The following is a 26,382-nucleotide window of genomic DNA, read 5'->3' on the forward strand; positions in this document are numbered from 1 at the left end:
TGAGGTGAGTGTTCATACCAGTTTTACAACCCACCTACATATCCTTTTACGTGTCATCAGGGCGCTTAGAGAACCCTACTTGAACTCAATGCCATTCAATGGTTGAAATCTTGTCAATGTGAGACCACCTTCGAGTGAAGTTACCCTAGTAGTTTCTCAAAAATCCATTGCAAAATCATTACCAAACCAAAAGGAAATGTTTGCAAGCCAATAATTTCAGCAGCGAAGGAGTCACTTCCATTTTGCCTCTGACGGAAACCCATTTGCAGCGTACAGAACCTATTTGCAGGGTGCAGGAGGAGAAGAAGAAACCCAAAACCCGCAATGAAGCCAGCACAACCGGGTCAGAATGGAGAAAAGGGTAACTCAACAAAAGAGTAGACCCCGACGAAACGGCGCCGTAGGATTTTGGCGACGGCGACGGCAGTAAACGAGAAGTGGAAGCAAAAGCAGACAGAAAAAAAGCGTCTCCTTCGGCGCAGCTGTGTTCCCCCTCCCCTTCCCTCCCTCCCTCCTCTCTCGGTCGAAGCGAAAAACATCTTCCAACACGAGGGGTTGCCCCCCTCCTCATCGCCGTCGGACGCGCTGCCGTCCGCCGACCCGAATTCGCCGGCACCACGGAGGGGAAGCCTCTCTGGCGTAGCATCCGTCGCCGGCGCCGGCGCCGCCTTCCGCCTCCCCTCTTCCGGACCGGCGTGGAGCCGAGATCCGTCCGGACTTGGGCCCTTCTGCTGTGATGGTAAGGGAGCCCTAGCTTGCTTCGATTACTGCTTCGCTCCGGGAGTCATCGCATCTCCGAATCTCTCCCCCTCCCCGCCCGGTCAGTTGCGGGATTTTGTTCGCCGCGTCATGGGCTCGATTCAGTCCTGCTTCCAGAGAGCGCGCGAGATCCGGGAGCAGCACGACGCGTCCGGTGCATGGTCAAGCACACATTGTATCAGGGCGCCTGTTACCCTAAGCTGGTAGAGCTGAGAGCGGTTTATTTTTTCCAAAGAAAAATCTGGGGTCCTACTGGACCCCCGCTCCCCGCTTCAAGCCTTCCCATGGAGATCTAGTCCGAGAAATGGGAATGGCATTTCTGACGAATTCTAGCGCCACAGGCGTTGACTTGTGCTTTGCTACCTTTCTGATCATTAGGCCCAGGACACTGCTCTCTTTCGAGCCACGAAAACGGGCGAAGGCCTCAACTTAGTTTCTCTAGTTTCCATATGGAGCTGCTATGACGGCTCTGGAGTGCATGAGGGTTGGCATTTTATGTTTTGTTTGGCAAAGCATATTTTTTCCCATATCAAACATATGCGGCTAGTGTTTAATGTTGATGTGTTCCTGCAGGCGGCACAAGCTTCCATTGCGGTAGGATCCCAAGTTTGGGTCGAGGACCCTGATGTGGCATGGATTGATGGGGAGGTCATAAAAGTCAATGGAGACACAGTTACGGTCAAATGTTCGAACGAGAAGATGGTATGTTGCATTTGGCAAGTTTGGGGTTAGTCCTAGCCTTGTAAAAGACAAAACTGCTAAGAAGGGCCACCCCAAGCTGAAACAACCTTCTATAAATAGGCAAAACACTTTCAAGTTACAAATAGCATGCACGCTGAATTAAAACCTGTTCCTCTGTTCAGGTTACGGCGAAAGCAACTAATGTCCATGCTAAGGATCCTGAGGAAGCGCCATGTGGAGTTGACGACATGACAAAGCTTGCCTATCTGCATGAACCTGGGGTTCTTCAGAATTTGAAATCTAGATATGACATGAATGAAATTTATGTAAGTTAGAATAACTGTATAGCCTAACTATAATCCAATATAGTTTCCGCAGCTACTTATTAACTGAGCCAGCCATGCTTTTCTGACACGTGTTTCTAACTTCTTCGTTATCAAACCAGACATATACCGGAAATATCTTGATTGCTGTAAATCCTTTCCGAAGACTGCCCCATCTATACGATACTCAGATGATGCAGCAATATAAAGGAGCGGATTTTGGTGAATTGAGTCCCCATCCTTTTGCCGTTGCAGATGTTGCATATAGGTAGGTTCATTCTGATACATTTAATAGTTTCTGGGTGGTTTGTACTTATATAATTTAACAAGCACTTTCCATAGAAGAAATTCTGTGTTGTTATCTCCTTTTCTGATTTTGGAGTTCGACTGAGAGGAGAATATCTTGATTACTTTACTGTTGCAGATTGATGTTGAATGAAGGAATAAGTCAGTCGATTCTTGTTAGTGGAGAAAGTGGTGCTGGTAAAACGGAAAGCACAAAAATGATCATGCGCTATCTTGCTTACATGGGTGGGAAGGCCGCATCTGAAGGGCGAACTGTCGAGAAGCAAGTGCTTCAGGTGACAATTTCTTAGATACGTAGTTTCGAAAAAAAGTATTGCCGTGACCACTTTTTTTTCTTGTTTTGCTGAATAACACATATCATTTTCCTATGGCAGTCCAATCCTGTTCTTGAAGCATTTGGAAATGCAAAGACTGTCAGAAACAATAATTCAAGGTAAGAGGTATTTCTTTACATTATCATCTTGGTTAATATTGTGGGTAGCTATTTTTGTAACTCAACCAGCTTTGTTCTTGCTGCTATTACTTCAGTCGTTTCGGTAAATTTGTTGAGATCCAGTTTGATCAGAATGGGAGAATATCAGGAGCTGCCGTAAGAACTTATCTCCTTGAGAGATCCCGTGTCTGTCAAATATCTGATCCAGAGAGAAATTACCATTGTTTCTACATGCTATGTGCTGCCCCTCCTGAGGTGCTGCCCCTTGCCTGTCCATGCACTTCTCCAATATGACATGTTTACAATAAATGTGTACCCAGTAATCATATTGTGCATCTGTCAGGAGCGTGAGAGATACAAACTCGGAGATCCCAGAACGTTTCACTACCTTAATCAGTCTAACTGCATCAAGCTTGAAGGCCTAGATGAATCTAAAGAGTATCTTGAAACCAGGAAGGCTATGGATATTATTGGAATTAGTTCTGAAGAGCAGGTACACATTTGATTGCATTTACTTTGTTTTTCCTTTATAAAATCAGTTGGTGCCTACCCTTGACCACATGCTTGTGTTTCATTTAGGAAGCAATCTTTCGGGTTGTTGCTGCTATTCTCCACCTGGGGAATGTTGAGTTTGCAGAAGGGGTTGATGGAGATTCATCAAAACCAAAAGATGAAAAATCTCTGTTTCATTTGAGGACAGCTGCTGAGCTCTTCATGTATGTTTTTTTCTTCTTATTTTTAGAAATTTTACATGGTTACTCTGGTTTACAAGGACTCCAAATTTGGTATTGTAGGTGTGATGCGAAAGCTTTAGAAGACTCACTATGTCAGCGCATCATTGTGACTCGCGATGAGAACATAGTAAAAACTTTGGATCCTGAATCTGCCAAGGGAAGTAGAGATGCACTCGCTAAGACTGTTTACTCACGGTTGTTTGATTGGTGAGTTTGTTTCAACGTTTTGCACTATCTTTGCCTGCTATTCTTGCTCAAAAGTAGCTTCATGGCTATTTTTCATATTTTTCCTTATGACACTTATATGGAAAATGACATTTGATCTTAGGCTTGTGAATAAGATCAACAACTCTATTGGCCAAGATCCAAACTCAAAATGTTTGATCGGAGTGCTGGATATCTACGGGTTTGAAAGCTTCAAGACAAACAGGTCCTTAATTGCCACACTTTGATGATTGGTTGCATGTTGGGTGTTTTATTGTCAATAGCCTGCGAGCTAGTTGTAAAGTGCTGGAGCATTTGGCCACATAACTTCCTTTATCAGGGATGGGGTGATATCCTCGGCTATTTCTCTTTGTTGAAATCTTGAATCATCGTTCACAGCAGGCTTTTTCATGTCTCATGTTCTGAAGAACTGACTAGCGGAAGTTGCCACAGTGGTTCCTAACTTTCTTCCAATTCTGCCTGGGTCTTTTCTTTTGCATCAGATTTTTAAAAAATAGCATTTTAGGGTAAATTCTTGTACAGTACATGGCAGAAAGTTGACTTGTACAGTAAGTCTTTAACAACAAGCGACATATGTGGAACGAAGGGTATTCCCCTTTTTTATTTGGCGACAACTTACTGTTCTATTTGTACATAGGTTGCAGTAACACCATTGGTTTTGCTATTATTTGCACAGTGTATAAGCAGTTCTGCAGCTTCTGCTATGACACGTATGTTTGTATAGTAGTTGTGACATGATTATGAATGCAAATGGTAGCGAAGTAGGTTATGGAGACTGTGAGTCTGTGACTACAATGTCTAATTTTCAATCTGATGAACAAATGGACTAAGGTTACATTTTACTTGACGCAAATAAAATAATTAATCATTTGTCTTATTTTTTTTCTGCTGCTGCTTCTTTACCCGAGGCTTATTTTCTTTACAGCTTTGAGCAGTTTTGTATCAATCTGACAAATGAAAAGCTGCAACAACACTTCAATCAGGCAAGTTTATAGAGCCTTTCTTAGTTGGTGCCATAGTCATAGTTCCATTTCTCTTTCTGAAAGAGATTTAACTTTTTATTTCTGCTTCCTGCAGCATGTCTTTAAGATGGAACAGGAAGAGTACACTAAAGAAGAAATTAATTGGAGTTATATTGAGTTCATTGACAACCAGGATGTTCTTGATCTCATTGAGAAGGTAGTTTTCTTTGCATGCCATCATGTTTTGAATAGTTGCTCGCTGTTTTTTTTACCTTTTTTTTAATTTTTCATAAATCATAATAGCACTGATTTGGTGAACTAGTGATACTCAATTGCCATCCTGAATCACCTTGTTGAAGCAAATGAATAGAATCCCAACTGCCTTATACATCAAATCAAATTAGTAACTTGCATGTCCGATTGGGATGATCCAACTGCACCATCAAATGCTCAGATGAGAGCGTACATGCTATCAAAGACACCAAAGCAAAGGCATGATGCTTAGCTATCAAATATTGTTGTTGATACTGCTTTGATACATAGTCCCAATTCAAATAGACGTTTGTGCTAATTTCTCTGATGCCCAGAGTATTTAAACTTTGCGACTTCACACTGGTCATGTTATGTTGTTCTATTGTTTTTCCATGTTCCATCTAAGCACTCGATCCTAACTTTGCAGAAACCTGGTGGAATTATTGCCCTTCTAGATGAAGCTTGGTATGGGATGTGTTATAAAATATCTCTTTATAGTTGCCTTTTTGCAACTATACAGGACTCTAATCTAACATGTCTACATTTGCTACTGTGTTACAGTATGTTGCCGAGATCAACACATGAGACATTTGCTCAGAAATTGTACCAAACTTTCAAAAATCACAAGCGCTTTGCTAAGCCAAAATTATCTCGGTCAGACTTTACTATATGCCATTATGCAGGAGATGTAAGTATGAACTGATTTTGCGTTTTTTTGTTAACTTCGTCCACAGAACTAAACCGTTGACAAAATTATCTCTGTATATTTTTTGTATAGGTCACCTATCAAACAGAGTTATTTCTGGACAAGAATAAAGATTATGTTGTTGCTGAGCATCAGGCTCTCTTGAGTGCTTCAAAATGTGCATTTGTTTCGGGCCTTTTCCCTCTTTTATCTGAGGATTCCTCTAAATCTTCCAAGTTTTCATCCATTGGTTCTAGGTTCAAGGTGAAAAATGGCTTCCTCCCAATTCTTCAATAGGATTTCATTAGAGTCAAGTCTTAATATTTTTAGTAATTATGATATAAATGCAGCAACAATTGCAATCTCTCTTGGAAACTCTGAGTGCAACTGAGCCACACTACATCCGTTGTGTAAAGCCCAATAATTTGTTGAAGCCTGCAATTTTTGAGAACCAAAACGTTCTTCAGCAACTAAGATGTGGAGTAAGATTTTCTGTCACTTTTCTTTTGGCTTCCAACATCAGTATTTACATTATTGGGTACAATAATTGGCTTGCTTCAGGGAGTTATGGAAGCAATTAGGATTAGCTGTGCTGGATATCCAACCAGAAGAACATTCTATGAGTTCATAGACCGTTTTGGTATTCTTGCCCCTGATGTTTTGAGCGGAAGGTAATGATGTTCAGTGAATAATAAGAACATATTTTACCATGTTCTTATTTTTCTTTTGAGCCTAATTGTTGATCTGGTCTGTGGCAATTGTCACTGTTGTAGTTCTGATGAGGTCAGTGCTGTAAGGAGGTTGTTAGAGAAGGTAGATCTGCAAGGTTATCAGGTAATGGATGTTAATGGAAATCTGAATTATTGGTGATTACGAAGCTAAATTTTCAAACTCTTCTGCAGCGTGTCTGAACTCTAGAAGTACTTATTTTTAGGACTAGAAGTAAAATATTGCGTCCTTGTAGACTATTTGGTGATCCTGCCTTAGATGGTGCGGAAGTTTGTTTCCCAAAGATTTTGAAGGGACTCTTAGATAGTCAAATATTTGGAGCTGGTAGACATTTATTTGTGGACCTGCCATTGGACCTTCAGCATTATTTGAAATCTCACATTATGGACCTTCCTGTGGTTGATACCTCAAGCAAACTATATTGCTTTTCATATTATAGTGGCTTATTGGCATGGTACCAACTAAAAATAAATTACCCCCCATGCACCTTTAGATATCATAATAGAACTGTGAATATATGTGCAAGAAAGGCATGGTTATCCCAAATAGATATATACATATTTTTGTAGGCTGTGGAGTGAAGATATTTAAAATACAACAATGATTGAGTCTTTTCTTCCAAGCAAGTGGGGAATAGGCTAGAGATGGAACCCAGCAAGAACCACAAAAGTGTATATAAAATTTAGAAAAGGAAAATGTTAATAGTAACTTGATATTACTTTCAGATCAGATGTCCTCTTTTGGCGCCTACTATTATGTAATCTTTTCAACCATACAATGAAGGCTCTTTGATGTGTGGACTAAGCTGTATGTCTTCTGCAAATATGACCATCTAGATTGGCAAGACAAAAGTATTCCTTCGTGCTGGTCAGATGGCTGAACTTGATGCTCGTAGAAATGAAGTGTTAGGGCGTTCAGCTAGCTTGATACAGAGGAAAGTTCGTTCATTTTTAGCTCAGAAGAGTTTCATCGCACTGCGACGATCAGCTTTACAAATCCAGACAGTTTGTCGCGGTGAGATTATTTTGTTCTCCCAAAGTTATTATAGTAATTAATCTATTTATCTGAAACTAATATTTTTTTTTGTGACGATTCTCTGATGTCGCTTTGGTTAATGCTGTGTAGGGGAGCTTGCAAGAAGAGAGTATCACAACCTGCGCAGAGAAGCTGCTTCACTCAAGATCCAGACTTCGTACCGTATGCATACTGCCAGAAAAGCATACAAAGAGCTCTCTACTTCAGCAGTTACAATTCAGTCAGCATTGCGTGGTATGTGCGCACGTAAAGAGTTGCACTTTAGAAGACAAACAAGAGCTGCAATTATTGTCCAGGTAATATGACAAAAAAGAAACCTTTACATATTCATTTTGTGTTACAAGCAATGGACTACTAGAAGGTAATAATCATTATGAAAAAATTATACTAGTATATTTAGAATATATTCTGAAACATGCAATGTTAACTTTACTGGTTTAATATCTGAGCCAGTAGTTCTCAATGTTTTTACATGGTTAGTGGCTGAATCTTTTCCGGAGTAGGAAGCTAGATAAGCCATAAAAATTTGTGGAAGTCGGTTTTCTTAATGTTTTTTTATATACAGTAAGACAGGGAAAAATTGTTTATAGGATTTTTTTTACGGTTTTGTTAGTGTGAAGACAGCAATATGAGTAGCCACACTGTCATGGGCGTACTTTAGATGGACCCTAAACCAAAGCAGTGTGACCATGCTGACGAATAGCGATCGCACCACAAGAGCAGGGATAGAGAGGGTGTAGGTGACATGGTAGATGTATTGGCAACGTAGAGATAATAACTCGCCCTCCCTTGGAGGCTCTGAGTTGTTTAAGATCTCATCTATTGCTTAACCAAAAGAGTCCTGCCGAGCTCCTTAAGTAGCCGGCCATAACAAACTACCTCCTAATAATAAGAATGTTTATCCTTTCTATAACAAACTCTGAAAAAAGACTAACAAAAAGATACTAATCTAGCCACTAGAAGCCGTCGGAGAGTCCTTGCGCCGGGTACGCCTGTACGTGATGCCCACGAATGCGTCGGCAACACTTCCTCCCTTCTTTCGAAACAGCTCGTCCTCGAGCTGAAATTCCGGATACGCCTCCTTGAAGTCGTCCAGCTTCTCCCACGTACGGTTCGATGCGTCCCGGCCGACCTAATGCACAGAGAGTTCCCAGACTCCCCGATTGAGCCGAGCGCGCTTGATGGCCGCCGGTGTAGGAACGACGCGGCCGTGCACCACCGGAGGTAATGGAACTGGAGCAGTAGGCGCCGCGCCCTGATGCTTCTTGAGAAACACCACATGGAACACATCCTGAATCTTGGCCCGGGCCGGCAGCTGCAGGCAATAAGCCACAGGACCGATACGTTCCAGTACTTGGTAAGGGCCGTAGAAGTGGGGCGCCAATTTCCCAGCGCTCTTGTCAACGATGCCGGACGCAGAACGATGATGTAGACGAAGCCATGCCTAGTCGCCGATCTCCAGCTTCATGTCACGATGTCCTTGATCGTAGTACTGCTTCATGTGGTCTTGTGCGTGCAAGAGACATTCCCTGATCTCCTGCACGAACATGTCCCTGTCCTGGAGCTGCTTGTCCAGTGCTGTGACCCTGGCCACACCCGGCTGATAGGAGGCCATGGTCGGAGGAGGGCGGCCGTAGACCACCTCAAATGATGTCGCGCGAAGGGCCGTTTGGAAGGAGTTGTAGATGAACTCCGTCCAAGGAAGCCAACGCAGCCAGCTGCGAGGGCGATCACCTGCCAAGCAACGAAGGTAGACGCCCAAAATGCGGTTAGTCACCTCGGACTGGCCGTCCGTCTGTGGATGGAACGTCGAGCTGAGGCAGAGCTTGACGCCGGTCAACTGGAAGAGCTTCCAAAAGGAGCTTGTGAACACCGGATCCCGGTCACTCACGATGGAGCACGGGATGCCATGGAGACGGACGATCTGATCGAAGAAAGCCCGTGCAACAGATGGCGCCGTGTACGGATGCCCCAGCGCTATGAAGTGCGCATATTTGGAGAACCGATCGACGACCATGAGGACCACGGATTTGCCGCCAACCTTGGGAAAACCTTCCACAAAATCAAGCGCGATGTCTTGCCATACTGCTGTGGGTACTGGAAGCGGCTGTAGGAGTCCCGCCGGATGTAGGTGCTCTGTCTTGTTGCGTTGGCATACTGCACAACTCTTGACATGTTCTCGAACCAGGCGATTGGCATGGGGATTGTAGAAGGACGCCCAGAGTCGATGCAGGGTCTTCTCCACGCCTTAATGGCCGGCACCGTGCTCGACGTCCAGGATCTGCGGCCAGATCGCCGAGGACGTGGGCACGAAGATGCGCTCTCGGTGCATGACAAACCCGTCCACCAAGGACCAGGATGCCCCGGCGGTGCCGCTCTCGATCTCTGCGGGCTTGGCCAGGATGTCCGGCAAGGACGCGCATTCCCTGCGGAACGCAGCGAACAACTCGATGTCGGGGCTGGACAGGGCCCGGACTTGGAGCTCCATGGCGTCTTCCTCCCGGCGAGCTAGGGCGTCGGCGACCATGTTCTGGCTGCCCGGCTTGAATTCCACCGTGAAGTCGTAGCCACGTGTGCTGTGGGATTGTGGAGAGTCTCTGGTCCAACAGATACTTGAGGGCGAAGTGGTCGGTGCGCACGGTGAAGGAGCGTGCCCACAGGTACGGCCGCCAGTGTTTGACCGCCTTGACGAGGCCGATCAATTCGCGCTCGTAGGCGGCCAGCTTGGCGTGCTGGGGCGCCAATGCCCGGCTGAAGAAGGCGATGGGCCCTGGCCTTGATGCAGCACGGCGCCGAAGCCGGAACCGGACGCGTCACAGTCAACGACGAAGCCTTTGGAGAAGTCCGGCATGTGTAGCACCGGCCCGGAGGTGAGCGCCTGGAACGCGGCCGTGGCTTCAGGCGACCACAGGAAAGCCTCCCGCTTGAGCAACGCCGTGAGTGGAGCCGCGAGCGCGCCGTAGCCGTTGATAAAGCGGCGGTAGTACCCGGTGAGGCCGAGGAAGCCGCGCAGCGCCTTGACCGTGCGCGGTTGGGGCCATGCCTGCACCGCCTCGATCTTTGCGGGATCCATGGCGACGCCGGCGTCGGAGATGATGTGCCCCAAGTATGTGACGCTGTGTTCGGCGAAGGAACACTTCGACTGCTTGAGGAAGAGGCTGTGTGCGCGCAGCACGGCGAACACAACACGGATGTGTCGGAGGTGCTCGGACCATGTCTTGCTGTATATCAGAATATCGTCAAAAAAGACGAGAACGAACTTGTGAAGAAAAGGGCCAAGAACCTCGTTCATCAGAGCTTGAAATGTCGAGGTGCGTTGGTGAGGCCGAACGCCATGACCACGAACTCAAAGTGGCAGTGGTGCGTGCGGAACGCCGTCTTGTGGATGTCCTCCGGGTGCATGCGCACCTGATGTTAGCCGCTGCTGAGGTCCAGCTTGGTGAAGAACGCCGCGCCCTTGAGTTCGTCGAGCAACTCGTCCACAATCGGGATTGGGAACAAGTCGCGGACGGTCTTGGCGTTCAGTGCGCGGTAGTCGATGCAGAACCGCCAGGAGCCATCCTTCTTGCGGACAAGGAGGACCGGCGATGAGAACGCCGAGGTACTTGGGCACATGATGCCTTGCCGGAGCATGTCGGTGCACTGGCGCTCAATTTCGTCTTTGAGCAGCTGTGGGTAACGGTAAGGTCGTACCGCAATGGGTGCCGTGTTGGGGAGGAGGTGAATGCGGTGGTCGAAGCGGCATGGAGGATGCAGATCCGTCAGCTCGACGAAGATGTCCGCCAACTCCGCGAGCAGCAAGGGAAGCAGGTCCTGGTGCTGTAGCGCGTGGAGCTGGGGCGACGAGGTGTCCTCCGCGCCAACCCAGCGGACCTGGTGACCGTCCCTCCAGAACGCCATGGAACGGAGGTCGAAGTCCCACAGGATGGGCCCGAGAGTCTTGAGCCACTGGCAACCGAGCACCAGTTCGTAGTCGCCCAGGGGAAGCACGTACAGGTCGATGACGAAGTGCTCCGTGCCGATGGTGACCGGGGCCGCTGTGCAGAGGCCACTGCAGGCTATGCAGCACGGATACAAATACGTGTATCGGTATCGGGAGGATACGGATATGCAGATACATCATTTTTCAAAAAGAACCCGATACGCGGATACGTTTCACCTAATTTTTTTTAAATAAATAGATAACAATGCATATTAAATAGCCACACTCAGATACCAGGAACAGCAGTTAAAACACATAAAACAGAGTGAGCATTTTACTTTAATGTGAAGTAAATAATCACACAAGCAGATAAAGGGGCTCTGGGGATTAAAACGTAGGGAAATAGAAGCTCTAGGGACTAAAATATAATTATCAAAAAAAGAAAAGGGGCAAAACGGAAAAACCCCAAACCTTATCTAATATCAACACACCTCCCTGTCGGGCCGCACCTCTCCCCGTCTCTCCCTCACCGTATCTCTCTGTCTTCTCTCCCTCCCTCCCCGATGGTGACGGTGAGAGGAGCCCCTCTCCGGCCGGCCCCTCCCTCTCCGGCCAGCCCCACCCTCTCCGCTGCTCCTGCCTGCGCCGCTGCTCCCTCCCCTCCTCTCTCTCTCCCGGCGGCGGATCGAGTGCGGGCGGCATCAGATCAAGCGCGGGCGGGGAGGAGCTCGCCGCGCCGCGCCGCCCCCATCCTCCCCTCGGTCTCGTGCAGAGGGCGCCGCGACATCGTCGCCCCCCCCCTCCGGCAGCCTCCCAGCCTCCGGCCCGCCCCTCCGACGAGTGCTCTTCGGCGGCGGCTGGCGGATCCGCGAGCTCCAGTGTTGGCGATGATCCGGCGGACGTAGAAGCAGAAGCCGCACCTACACCACCCCGGTGGCAGCGCCACCACGTCCTTGGGCCAGATCTGGCGGCAGTGCACCCTTCTCCCTCAGATCCGGTGCCCCTCCTCCCCCACGCACCGGATCCGGCGGCGGCGTGCGGGATGCCAGGGCGACGGGGACGTATCTAGAAGGCAGATACGTATCAGCCCACGTATCCGAAATTAGCAAAAATAATAAAAATCCAGATACTTCATGGATACGTATCGATGGCGTATCGGTCACGTATCCGTATCCGATACGTATCGGATACGCGATACGCTCCTTCCTAGACGTATCGGGGTAACACAGGCTGCAGGAGACGCGGTCACCATTTGCGACCGCCACGGACAGCCTCGGGCGTGGCGTGATGGCGGTGCTGATGCGATGTGCCAACGCCTCAGAGATGAACGAGTGGGTGGATCCAGAGTCCACCAGGGCCCTCAAGGTGACGCCCGCGACAGACGCCGCTAGGTGCATGGTGTCGCCGGTTTTGATGCCGGTGATGGCGTTGAGCGAGATTTCCATCTCGTCGTCAGATGCGGCGGCGTCGACTGGGGTGTTGTCGTCGAGTTCCAGTAGGTAGATGCCCTTCATGGAGCAGTGGTCGATGTGGGCGGGGGTAAACTTCTCCGGGTAGTTGAAGCAGAGGCCGTCGCTGCGTCGCTGCGCCATCTCTTGGGGAGTCAGGCGTGTGAAGTGAACGCCTGGTTTGGGTGCGGGACGCCCCGGAGCGCCCGGCGTCTGTTGCGTGACGCGGTTGGGTGGGTCCTTGGTGTGCGCGGCGAGGCAGAGGGCGTTGAACGCGGAGGCGCGCGTGAGGGAGCGCGGACGTCGTCGTCGTCGATCTGGAGCCGGTGCTCGAAGGCACGCTCCAAGGACATGGCGTCCTCCAGGGAGGTAGGACGCTGCATCTCTACGTCGATGCTAAGGGGGTTGCGGAGGCCCGCGGTGAAGATGTCCACCTGCTGGCGTTCGGTGACGTCGTCGCAGCGGGCGAGGAGTTGGAGGAAGGCGTCCTGGTAGGTGGCGACCGTGCCCATGTAGCGCAGATGGGTGAGCTCCCCCAGCGGGTTGCTGCGCACGGGTGGCCCGAATCGGCGATTGACGCCGTCGACGAACTGTTGCCAGGTTGGAACGCCCTGGTTGCGCTCCAAGCGATAGTACCATTGTTGAGCCGGGCCTTCCATGTAGAAGGAGGCGGTCCAGACCTTCTCGTCCTCCTGCGTGCGTTGGGAGCGGAAGAATTGCTAACACTTATGGAGCCAGCCGATGGGGTTGTCGCTACCGTCGTATTTGGGGAAGCACAGCTTGTGGGTGGTGTGGGGTGGCGGGGGTGGAGGAGGGTTCGGCGGGCGGTGGTCATTGTCGCCGCCGGAACTCTCCGGCTTGTGGTTGTCCGTCTGGAGGCGGTTGATGGCGACTGTCAACCGGCTTTGGTTGCCTTTGAGGGTCGTGAGCTCGTCCCGCATCGAGGTGATCTCGGCGAGGATCTTGTCCATGGTGGTCTTGAAGTCGGTGGCTGAGAGTGGTCTCCCATCGTCGAGATGGCGATGAAAGATTGGGGGCTGGTGTATGGTGGTGGGAGAGGATCGGAAGGGGGGCGGCAGGATCACCAGGTTGATACCATATGATTTGGTAGATGTATTGGCAACGTAGAGATAAGAACTCGCCCTCCCTTGGAGGCTCTGAGTTGTTTAAGATCTCATCTATTGCTTAACCAAAAGTGTCCTGCCGAGCTCCTTAAGTAGCCGGCCATAACAAACTACCTCCTAATAATAAGAATGTTTATCCTTTCTATAACAAACTCTGAAAAAAGACTAACGAAAAGAGACTAATCTAGCCACTAGAAGCCGTCGGAGAGTCCTTGCGCCGGGTACGCCTGTACGTGATGCCCACGAATGCGTCGGCAACAGTAGGAACTTTTGATTTTTTTTTTGCTTAAAAAGAGAATTAGCGAGTACTTTAGGCAGGCCCTATGGGCCGTGGGTAGCAGGCAGCGCCGTCCTCCTGACCGTGCGCCTCCCCCTTCAGGGGATGTATAGTTGGATATGGATTAGGCAAGGATCTCCATCGATTAGGTATTATTTCCTAAACCCTAGGTCATCCTTGCCTATATATGTGCACGAGCTTTGTCTCTCCATCATCAATCTATTATTTCCCAAGCCATATTTGCTTTCAGTCCTGACCTTTATGATCATTCATGTTTCTATCCCAGAGTCACTGCCGCCAATTTTTGGCAAGGTTGCATTATTCAAGGACAAAGAAAGCTGCAATTATTACACAGTGTGCCTGGAGAGGAAAGGTTGCTAGAAAGGATCTCCGAAAGCTCAAAATGGTAAGTTCGAGCACACTGACACCTTTTGTGTCCTACCAAGGCTATTTCTGTGGAATATGCATATTTCTCATGCCAATTCTTGTCCATATTAATGTTATTAGGCTGCCCGGGAAACTGGTGCCTTGCAAGTGGCCAAAAACAAACTTGAAAAGCAAGTTGAAGAGCTTACATGGCGGTTACAGTTGGAGAAGCGCATGAGAGTGAGTTTTCTATAGTAACGTTTGCAACTATCACCATGAACATGTAATCTAAAGCATGTTACCCCACTGAGATAGTACCATCTAGTTTTACTCCTTGCTCCAGTTTTTATCCTTCTTGTTGAGGTTACAAACATGAATGACTACTTGTTCCAGTTTCCTTTTGAACTATTCTTGCAGAATTTCTCATACAATAAGCCAACTTAGTTGTATAGTTAGGAGGCTGTCTTATCAATAAAATGTGTAGATTGTAGAGTCATTTTGAGACCATATATTGTGTGTAATGCATCCTTGTTGTAGGCTGATCTCGAGGAAGCTAAATCACAAGAAAATGCAAAGTTGCAAGCTGCACTGCAGGAGGTGCAACAACAGTACAAAGAAACAAAAGAAATACTAGTACAGGAAAGGGAAGCAGCCAAGAAGGCTGCAGAGATAGCTCCGGTCATTAAAGAGGTCCCTGTTGTAGATACAGAGCTCATGAATAAGCTTAGAGATGAAAATGACAAACTGAAGGTGAGAGAACTTAACACAATGTGAATTCCTCCCACTTATGCAACATTGACAAGCGTTTGCATTCCCTTTAGTACTTCTGCCATAATTTAAGAACAATTATTGTTTTGTTATATTTTCTAGACTCCTTTTCCTTCTACCTTTTCAGCTGCATTAATTTTTTTTTCTCATAATTGCTAGCTTTGTTTATGACACTTGCATGCCATGCTACAGACTTTGGTCAGCTCTCTTGAAAAGAAGATTGATGATACTGAGAAGAAATATCAAGAAACAAGCAAAATTAGTGAGGAGAGGCTCAAACAGGCAATGGATGCTGAGACGAAAATTGTTGATCTGAACATGGCAATGCTAAGGTTTTCCTATTTTCCTAGTCATTACACCATATAGCTGATTGCTACTTCTCCTATATTTTATATTGCACTTGGTTTGCATAGATCCATAATCATTGAAGACATTTATGTTTTATTATTCTGCTTCAGGCTTCAAGAGAAAATATCCACCATGGAATCTGATGAGAAAGTGCAAAGACAAGCGCTGTTAAACACGCCTGTCAAGAGTATGTCTGAACATTTGTCAATTCCGATTGCTCCAAAGGTACAAGTAATGGAATGATTGGAAAATGATGGTTCTTGCTATTGAAATTCTTTATTTCCTTACTGAATTGTTCTGTTCTCTTTGTTATGTAGAATTTGGAGAATGGCTATCATGAGGTTGAAGAACAAAAGGTTTGAAATTTTCCATTTGTCAACCTTTTGCCTCTCGAACTTCCATTTGTACTCATAATCTCATGAGAAACATTGTAACTTTTCAGGAACCTCAAAGTGCACCACCTGCTATTAAGGAATATGGGAATGGTGATCCAAAACTGAGGAAATCTTATGCTGACAGGCAACTTGTAGGTTACCAAAATTTTATGTTTAAATTTCTTATGTAAACATGGTCACCTGATGCTTACCTTTATGTAGGAAAATGTGGATGCACTTATTGACTGTGTAGGGAAAAACCTTGGATATTGTGCTGGGAAGCCAATTGCTGCTTTTACCATATACAAATGCCTTCTTCATTGGAAATCTTTTGAGGCAGAGAAGACTAGTGTTTTTGACCGTCTCATTCAGTTAATAGGATCCGCAATCGAGGTAATATGGAGCTGGGATTTTAGTTAAGATACTGAAATATGAAAGTACCTAGTCCATTTAAAAAAACCATCCTTTGCTGATAAAGTTCAAAATTTACTCTCGGCATGGAACAATGAAGATGTGTAAAAGCTGCACATATTATGCAAAAGTCTTGATGCAGAGGCACAAATCACCTGTGACATTTCACTAATCTAGCAGATTCTTGTTAATTAAGATTTAAGCCTTGAAAGCACTCCACCATACTTTTCCTAATCCAAAATCTTTTACAAATGAACCTGCTGCTATGTTCTTTAGGATTTCTTTTTTTCTAGTTTTGTAAGTGGCAAGCTTATCATTTTGTTTTCTATCCTGCCACCACTCACTTTGTCTAGTGTTTGATGCAGAACGAGGACGACAATGACAACCTTGCCTACTGGCTCTCGAACACATCTAGCTTACTGTTCCTACTGCAGAGAAGTCTCAAGGCTGCTGGTGCTCCTGGTAGTGTTTCACGAAAGAAACCTCCTCAGCCGACATCATTATTTGGCAGGATGGCTCAAGTATGTTACCGACCTTTGCATGCTTGAAAAATGAATCAATGAGTTGGGGAATATATAGTATAACATATATCTATTTGTCTAGGGCTTGCGTTCTGCATCTTTTGCCAATATGCATGTGGAAGCAACAGATGTTGTCCGCCAAGTTGAGGCCAAATATCCTGCTTTGCTTTTCAAGCAGCAGTTAACTGCTTATGTGGAGAAGATATATGGAATCGTACGAGACAATATTAAAAAGGAATTATCATCTTTGATTTCGTTATGTATCCAGGTAGCATACCCTCTCTGTAGTTTGTTTACTGCTTGTTGATAAATTCATATTGAGCATTAGGTCTTAACATTTTGCTTTTTATCCAAAAAGATTCATGGTTTGCCATTCTTGATCTTTTTAATCATCAGGCCCCAAGAACAATGAAAGCTAGCATGCTGCGGGTTTCTGGACGATTATCTGGTCAAGCTCAGAATCAGAGCAACCACTGGCAGAAAATTATTGAAAGCTTGGATAAGCTATTGAAGACACTGCAAGATAACTATGTATGTTTCTCATTGTTTCCATACGATTCACTCATGCTGGATGTATGTTTACTTGTGTTTTATTTATCCTCAGGTACCTCCAGTTTTATCTCAGAAAATCTTTACCCAGATATTCTCATACACTAATGTACAGCTATTCAACAGGTGAACATATTTTTCAATGTTTCAACTTTTATGCATGTGGCAACTAGTGTAGTGACTGGTTTCGCTGTGTTCTGCAGTCTATTGCTTCGCCGTGAGTGTTGCTCCTTCAGCAATGGAGAGTATGTCAAGGCTGGTCTTGCTGAGCTGGAGTTGTGGTGTGCAAAGGCAACAACTGAGGTGATCTGCTTGCTGTGTAAATGGTTAGTTTTATTTTGTTTTATCCATTGATTACTGAAGTTTCCTGGTTACAGTATGCAGCATCTTCATGGGATGAGCTCAAGCATATCAGACAGGCTGTTGGCTTTTTGGTACAACATGTTCTAACAAATTATGCATTCTAATTTATTCATGTTGAGATTTGTGCATCGATGCTTGGATATAGTTCTGACAACCACCTTCTATATCCAATTTTTTGGCATCCTAGAGCTCAGTCATACTCTTATGTTTTGATTTATCAAGTTTCATGATCATGGAAGACAAACACAGCAATTTTGCAGCTTGATCTTTAATTTGACCTGACTTGTCTTGTGTTATGAGTTAAACTTGCATGTATTAATACATATTTAATTCTCTTTTCAGGTTATATTCCAAAAATTTAGAATATCTTATGATGAGATAGTCAATGACCTTTGTCCGGTAAAATCTGAATGCTTGGAACCTACTTTATTCAATCTCTTGTATTTATTGTGTTCTACTTCCATTCACTTCATGTGCAAAGTATAGAGGCATCTTGTTTCTAATACATGTCTATTGTCAATGCTTGTAGATCTTGAGTGTTCAACAACTCTACAGAATTTGTACACAATACTGGGATGACAAGTATAATACCCAAAGTGTTTCATCAGATGTGAGTTCCTTTTCTGAAGAAATTCAATAATGTATCTGGAACCTTATCTTTTGAAAATGTTTTTATTTCGTTAGTATAAAAATTCAGAATTCCCTAGTCGTATGGAATGCGCTGATACTCATTGCTCACTACTTCATGCATTTTTTAATAGAAAACTGCAACGCTATTTTGCATATCCACCTGACTGGTAGATTTTTTTTACACGGTATTCAAGGGAAAAAAGGAAACAAACTTGACTCTCTAATTTTTCAGGTTCTTAGTAATATGCGGGTGCTAATGACAGAGGATTCTAACAATGCTGAAAGCAGTTCATTTTTGTTGGATGATAATTCAAGGTATGAAATGTACCATTTCACTCAGCTGTTGGATTATCCTGAATAATATCATAATCTCAACTTATATTTTGTGCAATGCAGCATCCCATTCTCAGTGGACGATATCACCAACTCAATGCAAGAGAAGGATTTCTCGGATATGAAACCAGCTGAGGAGCTACTCGAGAACCCTGCCTTCCACTTTTTACAGGAGTAGGGCTTGTGACGCCTCGAGCTTTATACTGCTAGATATCTTTTGATTTGTTGTAAATTTTTTGATCCTTTTCTTCCCCATATGTGCCTTTGTTTAGCCATCTTTTTTCTTTTCAGCTAGTTTTTGTAAAATCCATATAGGTATTTGTTAGGGTTGGGATGGGATCCCCCCTCACAGTTAGAAAAGGCCGTATCTTTTAAAGCGGGGCAAATGATTCTTTGTAGGGCAACATCAAATCAATCTTTTACCCAAGGGTGGTAAGGAGTGGGGAGAGGCAATGTTAGTAGCCTCTCCCCGGCTATAGATTTTGTAAATTATACTGTAAATCAACAGTGCAAGGAAAAAGAAAGGAAAGCCGTATACCAAATGCAGTTGTGTTGGTGACATAAATACTGTCGGTGCCTTGTGTCTGAACCGCGTGTAACTGCTTTGTGTAATGCCTATCATGTGTTCGTTTGTTCATGTGGTGTGCGTGGGTGGACGTGCTCGAGTTGCTTCGAAGCAGATGCATCGTTTTCGGCTATATTATGCTTTGCGTTATTCGGTGATTTGTTCAGTTCCGCGGAGATGTCGCGCGACCAGACTAGTTGTAATTGTTTGTTTCGGGAGGCTGCGTAGTTGAAGTCCGGGGTCTGGTCGAGTAAAATCGCAGTATTTCCCCTCCGGCCGGCGGCCCCATGTCATGTCTTTCCTGTTCGTTGGCGGGCGGGAGGGTCCTCCCTCTCCCCAAAAGATGGCTCTCTCTCCCCGCCATCGGATTTCGAAGGTTCGGATTCGTGCGCCAACCCACGCACACAACCACCAAAACATTCCCCGGGAAGCAGAAACAAACCAAACCACTCCCAATTCTTCCAAAGTTACCCCTCCCAGTAGGAGGCCCCACCCGCGCATTTACGCGCAAGCGATCAGGGGCACCCCCGTCCGTCCGCTCGACGCTGCTTGACTGCTCCTCCCTCCTTTTCTCTCTCTTCCCCTGAAAAGGGGGGATACGATACGAAATACCAGCAGCAGGTTCGTCCTTGTCCCTTTCCATCCATCCCCGCATTCCTTCGCCGCCCGAATCTTCCACCCGTCCCCAATCCGCCGCTGAGCCTGCGCGATCGGGAGAATGGTAAGGGTCCCAGATTTCTTCTCGGTTTGCTCTGCCGCGATGATTGCCGTTTCGTTTTTGGCAAGCGGTTGTTGGGTTTGGTGAGAATCGTTTCTTCTCGGAAGGAGAGACGAAAGAGACAGACACCACCCTTGCTTTCGCTTCCGCCTTGTTCCCCGCCTCTCCATCCCAATTCTTCCCTCCTCCGGTTTCTCCCCAATCCTCGGCGAGTCGGTGGCAGGGCAGCGCTCGCTTCACCGGAGCCTCCGCTCGTTATCCTTCTTCCTCGAATCATCCTCATGCCCCTTCCAATGCTACTGCACTGCCGTGGACCGGGGGATCCATCCGGACTTGCTTCATTTCTTATTCTGTTCGTGAGTAGCCGCCCTACCTTGCTTTCGCGGATTTGTTCTACGAGTTAGGCGTTCCTTTCTTTGCGTCACACCATTCGGTTAGTTGAGGATTTTATTATTATTTTGGCTGTGGCAATCCGTGGTTCGATTAGCTCCATCTGTGTCAGCGCTTAAGGTCGATCCATACGAATGGTGGTACCAATTCCTGATAACCAATTTAGGTGCCAGTGCATTTCTTTTCCTATAAGAGTTTTGGGGATTCAACTAAACTCCCAACGCCCCACTTGAGTTCTGGGTTAGTGTGTGCATTACAATTCAGCGATGATGGTGGCAAGGAACTCCAGTAATTTCCTGAATGATCAATAGTCATGTCCATGTAATGCATTTTTTGAGCAAAAAATGTAGCAGTGCTTACTCTATGACGAGTAGTGGGTTCACTTCACCAATGGGGAGGAGCCTCCCTTCTGGAACAAGTGGGATTGGATTATCATCTTTCTCCAGAGGTGTTAGTCTGTATTTAAATGGAAGTTTGAAGTCTGTGCTGTAGGTCTCCAGCCTACTGATGCAGAGAACTAGTTGTCGTGGAGAGGGGAAATAAAATGTTGTTTTGTGTTTCCAGTTGGGAGAGTAGTCCTATCATCACTATCTTCTGTAAAGCTGGCATTGCTGACTGGTTGGTCCATAAGGGCTTGTCTGAGTGTAAAACAGATAAGGTTTAGCATATGACGCTCACATTGCAACCACACTAATCTGTGCGGGAGAATGGTTGAGATGTAAATCATGAAAAAGAATTGTGGTCTCATTCTATATAATAGTCTCTCTTTCTTTATAACTTTTCGCTCTACGTTTCACAATCTTTTTCAGCACAACTTTACTACCATTGCTGGGACTCTACTTACAGTTACAGCTTGTCACTTGTCTCTTTGCAGTGAACACAGGTGGAACAAATTTGATACAGTTGGCAGGCTTTACTTTCCAGTTTCCATCACATTTGCGCATTTCAGGATGACTTCCAAGATCATGATAACCTACAAGAGGAAGCGTGTTACCTCACAAGACCATACTGCTGATGACACAGTTTTTGATTCATCCCCTGCTACTTCCAGTAATGTAGTTGCCAGCAATTTACCCCCAAAATTTGAGGAGCATGCTGAGAACACCATTTCAAATGAAGATAATTTTGTGAGAATCCTGTCTTGTTTCTCTTCCTGTTGATGTTGGTATTTGATGTCATCTCTATAACATGTGAATATCTAGGTTATTGCTGTTCCCACATTCCTTAAAAGGCATAATATAATTTATGGCTTGTTTTTGGGCATGGAACTTGTGATGTCATATTGATATTTGCATCTAAAGATGTTAATTGTTACATGTTTTCATCAATTGTCTGTGTGTGCCATGAAACTCTACCACTGAACCTGGTATATCACTGGTGTATCAGGTTCTAAAGGGATCCTTGATAGTTATGTGTTCTGAAATACTGGTAGCAATTAGTTTCCATCTTTGACATCACTGATGAGTGTTTAAGTTTCTTCTTCCATATACTTTCTTGTCTGATACCCTTTTCTCATCTGGAATGATTGGCAGTTTACTCCTGTAAAGCAACAGCGTTTGTCAATGCAAAACAGCATTAAAGAAGAATGTGAACCAGATGGAGGTCAAAATGAGTTACATGTATCATCACCACAGAAAGAGTTACCTGAGATTTATTCTGCCATGATTATAACTGCAGCGGCGCAGAGCGAATTATTGCAATGCAGCGAGGACACAAATAATCAAATTCCTGTTTCAAGTTCTGTGTGTGGTCTCATGTATGCTGATGGAACAGTTGGTCAGACAAAAGATCCAAATACCTCTGCCATTGTGGAAACAAATTCTCATAATTTGCCAGAAAGTACTATGGGATCTCGCCAATGTAAGAATAGGTTTAGCCCTCTGCTTACCTTTCGCAGGAGAGCTAAAAAGAAAATTAATTTGGATGAACCAACAGAGGAAATTTGTTCACCAGACAACGAGAAACAGTGTTCAACACTGACATGTAGCCAACCAAGCTCGTCAATTAATGGTATACCGTTGCTCAAATATACTGCTGGAGACCCTTTGGATACTGAGGATAAGGTATTTTTTTACCCTCATCTTACCCTGTACCTGCACAATGATGCAAAATGGCATTTTTTTCCCTTCAACTTCACATTTCCTGCCTTTATGCCTTTAGCTGTCTGTGTGTGGGTGGCGGTGTGTGTAGTTGTGAGCTGGCAACCAAGAAAAGGAAACTAGTACTTTTTTAACACTGCCATGATTTCATAATATATGCTCAAGAACTTATCACTATACCTGTATCAAGGTATGAAGACTGTAATCTAAGCTATGAGGGTCAGATGCTAGATGAGTGATCTAATGCATTGTTTTTCAAACACACAAAAAAACAAAACTGTAAAAATACTAAGCAATAGCTTACTTGTAGAAGTTGTTGTTTATCTTACTTGCTACGTGAAGTACCATAAAGTTGTTGTTTATCTTGCTACATAAAGTACCAACGAAACAGAGAGGACCTTTTATACTGGATGTATCTGTATCTGCTACTTTCAGTACCTTGTACTGTTGAAATGATGTGTCATTGTCTGGAACTATTATGGTAGCTAAAAAGACTTTAAAAATTAACCATATTAGCATTCTGTCATGTTTAATTTATAATTTATCACCTCTACTTTCTGCGTTTAAATGTTAGAACTAGATCTTTATAGGTGTAGAGAATGAGAAAAAAATGATGCCATTAAAAGATTATTGATTTTGTGAGTATATAAAAACCTGAACATAACAGTATGCATAGCCTTTTGGTATCATGGCAAATTTTCTATACAAGGTAACATAAAGTAATGAAATAGATGATCCCTTGTTTGTTGTGCTAAAGGCAAATTTTCTTACTACACTTTTTTTTCTCTATTTTAAATCCATTTTTATGTCACTATAGATGCATCATGCACTTACTCTGTTTTTTATGTATTGCTTTCGCAATAACCCATGTGGTTGTTGATAATTTCCTTGTCCCCACATCATCTGCCTAGGGCATTCAGAAAATTAAAGCTCACATCTAATTCAATTACAGGTAGCTTCAGTGAGAAGTACTGGGCTATCTACACAAGCTGAACACACGCCTGAACAAGAAAGGTAAGGTGATGGTACCTGTTTGTTATTAATACACAGGCAAGAAATTAATACGACGTTCCTTTTGCAGTTCTCAAATTGTAAAATCCTCAGTTCAGCCTATGGTTCCACAGAGTGCTGATCATGGAAACCAAAACATGACCCTGGAAGGTGATGGTACACCAGTGTCAAAGTTCACTTGTGTACAAGAGGTCAGGGAGCAAGATGCAACAGTTGAGGACTCGAGCAAAACATTGCCAATTACTATTGAAGCGCCAAACATTATAGATATGCAAGGGGAGGGACATGGTATTGGGCAAACTACACTGCAGCAGCTGCCAAGAGAAAACTTAAATGTCAGTTGGTTGAAACCAACCAATAAATCTGCCGCAGAAGATGTTCCTGAATCTCAAGGTTCAACAAAAAATATAGCATTTATTGTCTTGGATGATGATAGTGATGAGAGAGGCAAAGAAATAGAAAATTCAGAGGCACTTGATCAAGGTCTTCATCAAAATAAAAGAGGGTTGATTGACCTGAACTGTGCTGAATTACGACAAGAGGGTTCTCTCCATTTGGGTGACTCTTCAATTCAGAAGCTAACAGATCAGGTGAGGATAATAAAATTAGATGTTTTATCACGTGTTGACTTGACAGTTCAGCTTATGTCCAAATTCTCCATGCATTAAATGAGAATTGTTTTCTTGGTGCTGTAATTTTTTTATCTAAATAATATATTGCCGTTTCCTTCATTCTAACAGAGGGGGTTAAGTTTTTCTTTTCTATTCAGTTTTATTTGCGAGCGTGGAGGGGTGGTTTCACATGCTTCATTCAATTTTGTGCCCTTCATATAACCACCAAGTTCTCTACAAGCTTGAAATCATTTTCTTTTGTCATACAAATACAATGTATTATAACTGTAAAAATAAAATCTTAACACAGATGTTCTGAAACATTTTCTCACTGCTCACAGGATCTAGATGGTAGTGCTCGAAAACAGATGTCCCAACCTATTGAAAGGATGTTTTTCACAAAGGAGAAAGACACTATCCATGGCAAGCAGCAACAGCATGAAGAAAGCTCAACCATGCATACCTCATACTCAAATTTATTTGACCTGACTCCACCATGGAACGCTGGGAGTTTGAAGGGACCAAGGAGCTTGCCTTCTGAATTGAAGTTCAGAATAATGGATAAGGCTCCTGAATTCAGCTTAGATCTAAGCCTGGATAGTTTCCATGACAAAAGAGTGCCTACCCTGAGGAGTGGTAAGTTATTTCTTGGAGGCACCTCCAGCATATCTCATAAGCTGACAGAAAGGCTTGGCACATACTCCTACAGTAGGCACTCAGCTCCTTGGTCAGAAGAAGAGTTGGATTTTCTTTGGATTGGAGTTAGGAGGTATGGCGTCAATAATTGGAATGCTATGTTGAGGGATACACGGCTACGGTTTTCAAACTCAAGGATGCCTGAGGATCTTGCTAAGCAATGGGGCAAGGAGCAGAAGAAGCTTCTGACATCTGGTCTGGGTCCTGCAGCACCCCTTCATATAGCGGAAGATTATCTTAGTAGAGCTTCGTGCTCAGGTTGCTCAAAGTCTCCATTTCTTGGAGCCCAAACGGACCTTTCCTTGGGCGATGTCTACCTGCGCAATGCTCGTGCTTCAGAAAGAGGTCAGCATCATTTGTTGAGTTTGGGCATGCTAAACCTTCATGGAATTGACGGTGGCCCAAGAAATCTGTCCCTGGGAGGCTTCCCTGGGGCTTCTTCGTCGTATGGAAGAAGTGGCGGCAGGCGCAGGAGGGCATCCAAGCTCCAAAAGTCATACTACGATAGCAAGTCAGCTTGGTTCCAACAACCATCAGAGAGGGCGCCTCAGTTCCTTCCCGTGAACCAGCAACCGATCAACAGCCTTCCGCAGTGGCTGATCAAGGAAGCGGAGACCAGCTCTAGTCGAATCGATCGAGAGATGTGGCCGAGCTTGGCACCAGCACCAGGGCATTCTGCTGCAGAGGCACCGAGGGATAGCCTGAGAGGTAATCTCTTTTCGGACGACCTGAAGCCCCATGTCCTCCCTGATGCTTCGCTGAAGCTCGCGATGCGGAGGAACGCGGATTGGCGTTCGTTCAGCAAGAGGCTGTTCCAGGCCGGCGACGCCATGGATCAGACCCGGGGGACTGCAGCTGCAGCCATCGCAGGAGCCAACGGTGCCACCCCGAGCGACACCGGCGCTTCATCGGAAGAGACGGTGTCAGACAGCTGAGGGCCCATGCTTAACATGGGCTGTTTCTATACCTGTTCGTCGTCATGTTGAAATTGCGTCAAGTATTTTGATGATGAAGCTGGTGAACAGTATTGTTGAAATCTGCAATGTCATGCCAGTGAATAATCTGATTGCATCTTGTAAAGTAGCAGCTGTGGAGTATATCTTACTACAGTACTAGGTGTTAGCTTTCTCCATCCATAGAGAGGAGAGGAGAGGAGAGGTTCTATTGATTCTACGTCCTGTAATATCTCGATCGTGTAAGCAAGAAGAGATATTATTACCTTAATTTAATGTTATTTTTCTGATTGCCGCGACGGTTGGCTGTCGAGATTAGCAATACGGTAGGGTAGGCATGGTTTGATGAAAAATAAAAAAGAAGGGAAATGTAGTTGTGCAACTGAGAAAGGAGAAACGAATTTGCAGCCTGCGACACCACACCTTACACATGTCCTTTGCCTGTCCATATTCGTTATACTCTAAATTTATTCTCTAAAAAACTATTCCATTCTATTCATCAATATTCTCTACTCTATATTTAGTTCTGCTGCACCCATTCATACTCTAAACTCATACTCTATATCAACTACCAATCATTGGACCCACGCGTCATACTCTATTTTACTCTCTCCCATCCACTCTCCCTCCCCCTTTTCTCTCTCCACCCCACTCCCCACCCCTCCCGACCTCCCCTGCTCTCGGCCCGTCGGCGGCGGCCCCCGCCGAGCTCCGCCGGCCGGATCCGTGCCGCCCTCCTCCTCCCTTCGCCGGTGCGCCCTCCTCCCTCCTCCTGCCGCCG

At 45.3% G+C, this 26,382-nt stretch overlaps 2 protein-coding genes across 5 annotated transcripts; both read left to right on the forward strand.

The window, feature by feature from the left end:
• Positions 1 to 471: 471 nt before the first annotated feature.
• LOC120657613 (myosin-6-like) lies at positions 472 to 19,117 on the forward strand. The gene is made up of 39 exons (XM_039935978.1): positions 472 to 739; positions 1,333 to 1,461; positions 1,623 to 1,766; positions 1,886 to 2,031; positions 2,188 to 2,344; positions 2,444 to 2,502; positions 2,598 to 2,757; positions 2,846 to 2,995; positions 3,082 to 3,218; positions 3,297 to 3,443; positions 3,565 to 3,666; positions 4,387 to 4,444; positions 4,539 to 4,640; positions 5,103 to 5,140; positions 5,237 to 5,363; positions 5,454 to 5,624; positions 5,711 to 5,842; positions 5,922 to 6,031; positions 6,134 to 6,194; positions 6,926 to 7,103; positions 7,215 to 7,420; positions 14,182 to 14,301; positions 14,403 to 14,501; positions 14,799 to 15,011; positions 15,222 to 15,361; positions 15,488 to 15,602; positions 15,695 to 15,733; positions 15,820 to 15,903; positions 15,974 to 16,144; positions 16,528 to 16,683; positions 16,766 to 16,951; positions 17,080 to 17,214; positions 17,288 to 17,358; positions 17,436 to 17,535; positions 17,610 to 17,666; positions 17,938 to 17,994; positions 18,125 to 18,205; positions 18,458 to 18,540; positions 18,622 to 19,117. Exons 1-39 carry the CDS (start codon positions 737 to 739, stop codon positions 18,734 to 18,736), a joined length of 4,539 nt encoding a protein of 1,512 aa, XP_039791912.1. The 5' UTR covers positions 472 to 736; the 3' UTR covers positions 18,737 to 19,117.
• A 404-nt stretch (positions 19,118 to 19,521) lies between these two features.
• On the forward strand, positions 19,522 to 25,893 carry LOC120657614. Of its 4 annotated transcripts, none has more exons than XM_039935982.1 (6): positions 19,522 to 19,744; positions 21,106 to 21,358; positions 21,764 to 22,294; positions 23,283 to 23,344; positions 23,412 to 23,931; positions 24,294 to 25,893. In XM_039935982.1, the coding sequence occupies exons 2-6, from the start codon at positions 21,182 to 21,184 to the stop codon at positions 25,581 to 25,583; spliced, it is 2,580 nt and encodes an 859-aa protein (XP_039791916.1). In that variant the 5' UTR covers positions 19,522 to 19,744; positions 21,106 to 21,181; the 3' UTR covers positions 25,584 to 25,893. The 4 variants fall into 4 exon arrangements, with proteins under 4 accessions (XP_039791916.1, XP_039791913.1, XP_039791914.1 ...); XM_039935979.1 differs by having other exon boundaries at positions 19,670 to 19,844; XM_039935980.1 differs by lacking the exon at positions 19,522 to 19,744 and adding an exon at positions 19,891 to 20,197.
• Positions 25,894 to 26,382: the final 489 nt, after the last annotated feature.

This window comes from Panicum virgatum, chromosome 1N, assembly GCF_016808335.1.
Source record: "Panicum virgatum strain AP13 chromosome 1N, P.virgatum_v5, whole genome shotgun sequence".
Lineage (NCBI taxonomy): Eukaryota > Viridiplantae > Streptophyta > Magnoliopsida > Poales > Poaceae > Panicum > Panicum virgatum.

Bases quoted from the DNA above. Each gene is read 5' to 3' on its own strand.
- LOC120657613 (XM_039935978.1), top strand. The intron at 3,219-3,296 runs GTATGTTTTTTT...TTGGTATTGTAG, and splicing joins ACAGCTGCTGAGCTCTTCAT to GTGTGATGCGAAAGCTTTAG. The intron at 17,667-17,937 runs GTACAACATGTT...TTCTCTTTTCAG, and splicing joins GACAGGCTGTTGGCTTTTTG to GTTATATTCCAAAAATTTAG.
- LOC120657614 (XM_039935982.1), top strand. From the start codon at position 21,182: ATGACTTCCAAGATCATGATAACCTACAAGAGGAAGCGTGTTACCTCA. The intron at 22,295-23,282 runs GTATTTTTTTAC...ATTCAATTACAG, and splicing joins CTTTGGATACTGAGGATAAG to GTAGCTTCAGTGAGAAGTAC. The intron at 23,932-24,293 runs GTGAGGATAATA...CACTGCTCACAG, and splicing joins TTCAGAAGCTAACAGATCAG to GATCTAGATGGTAGTGCTCG.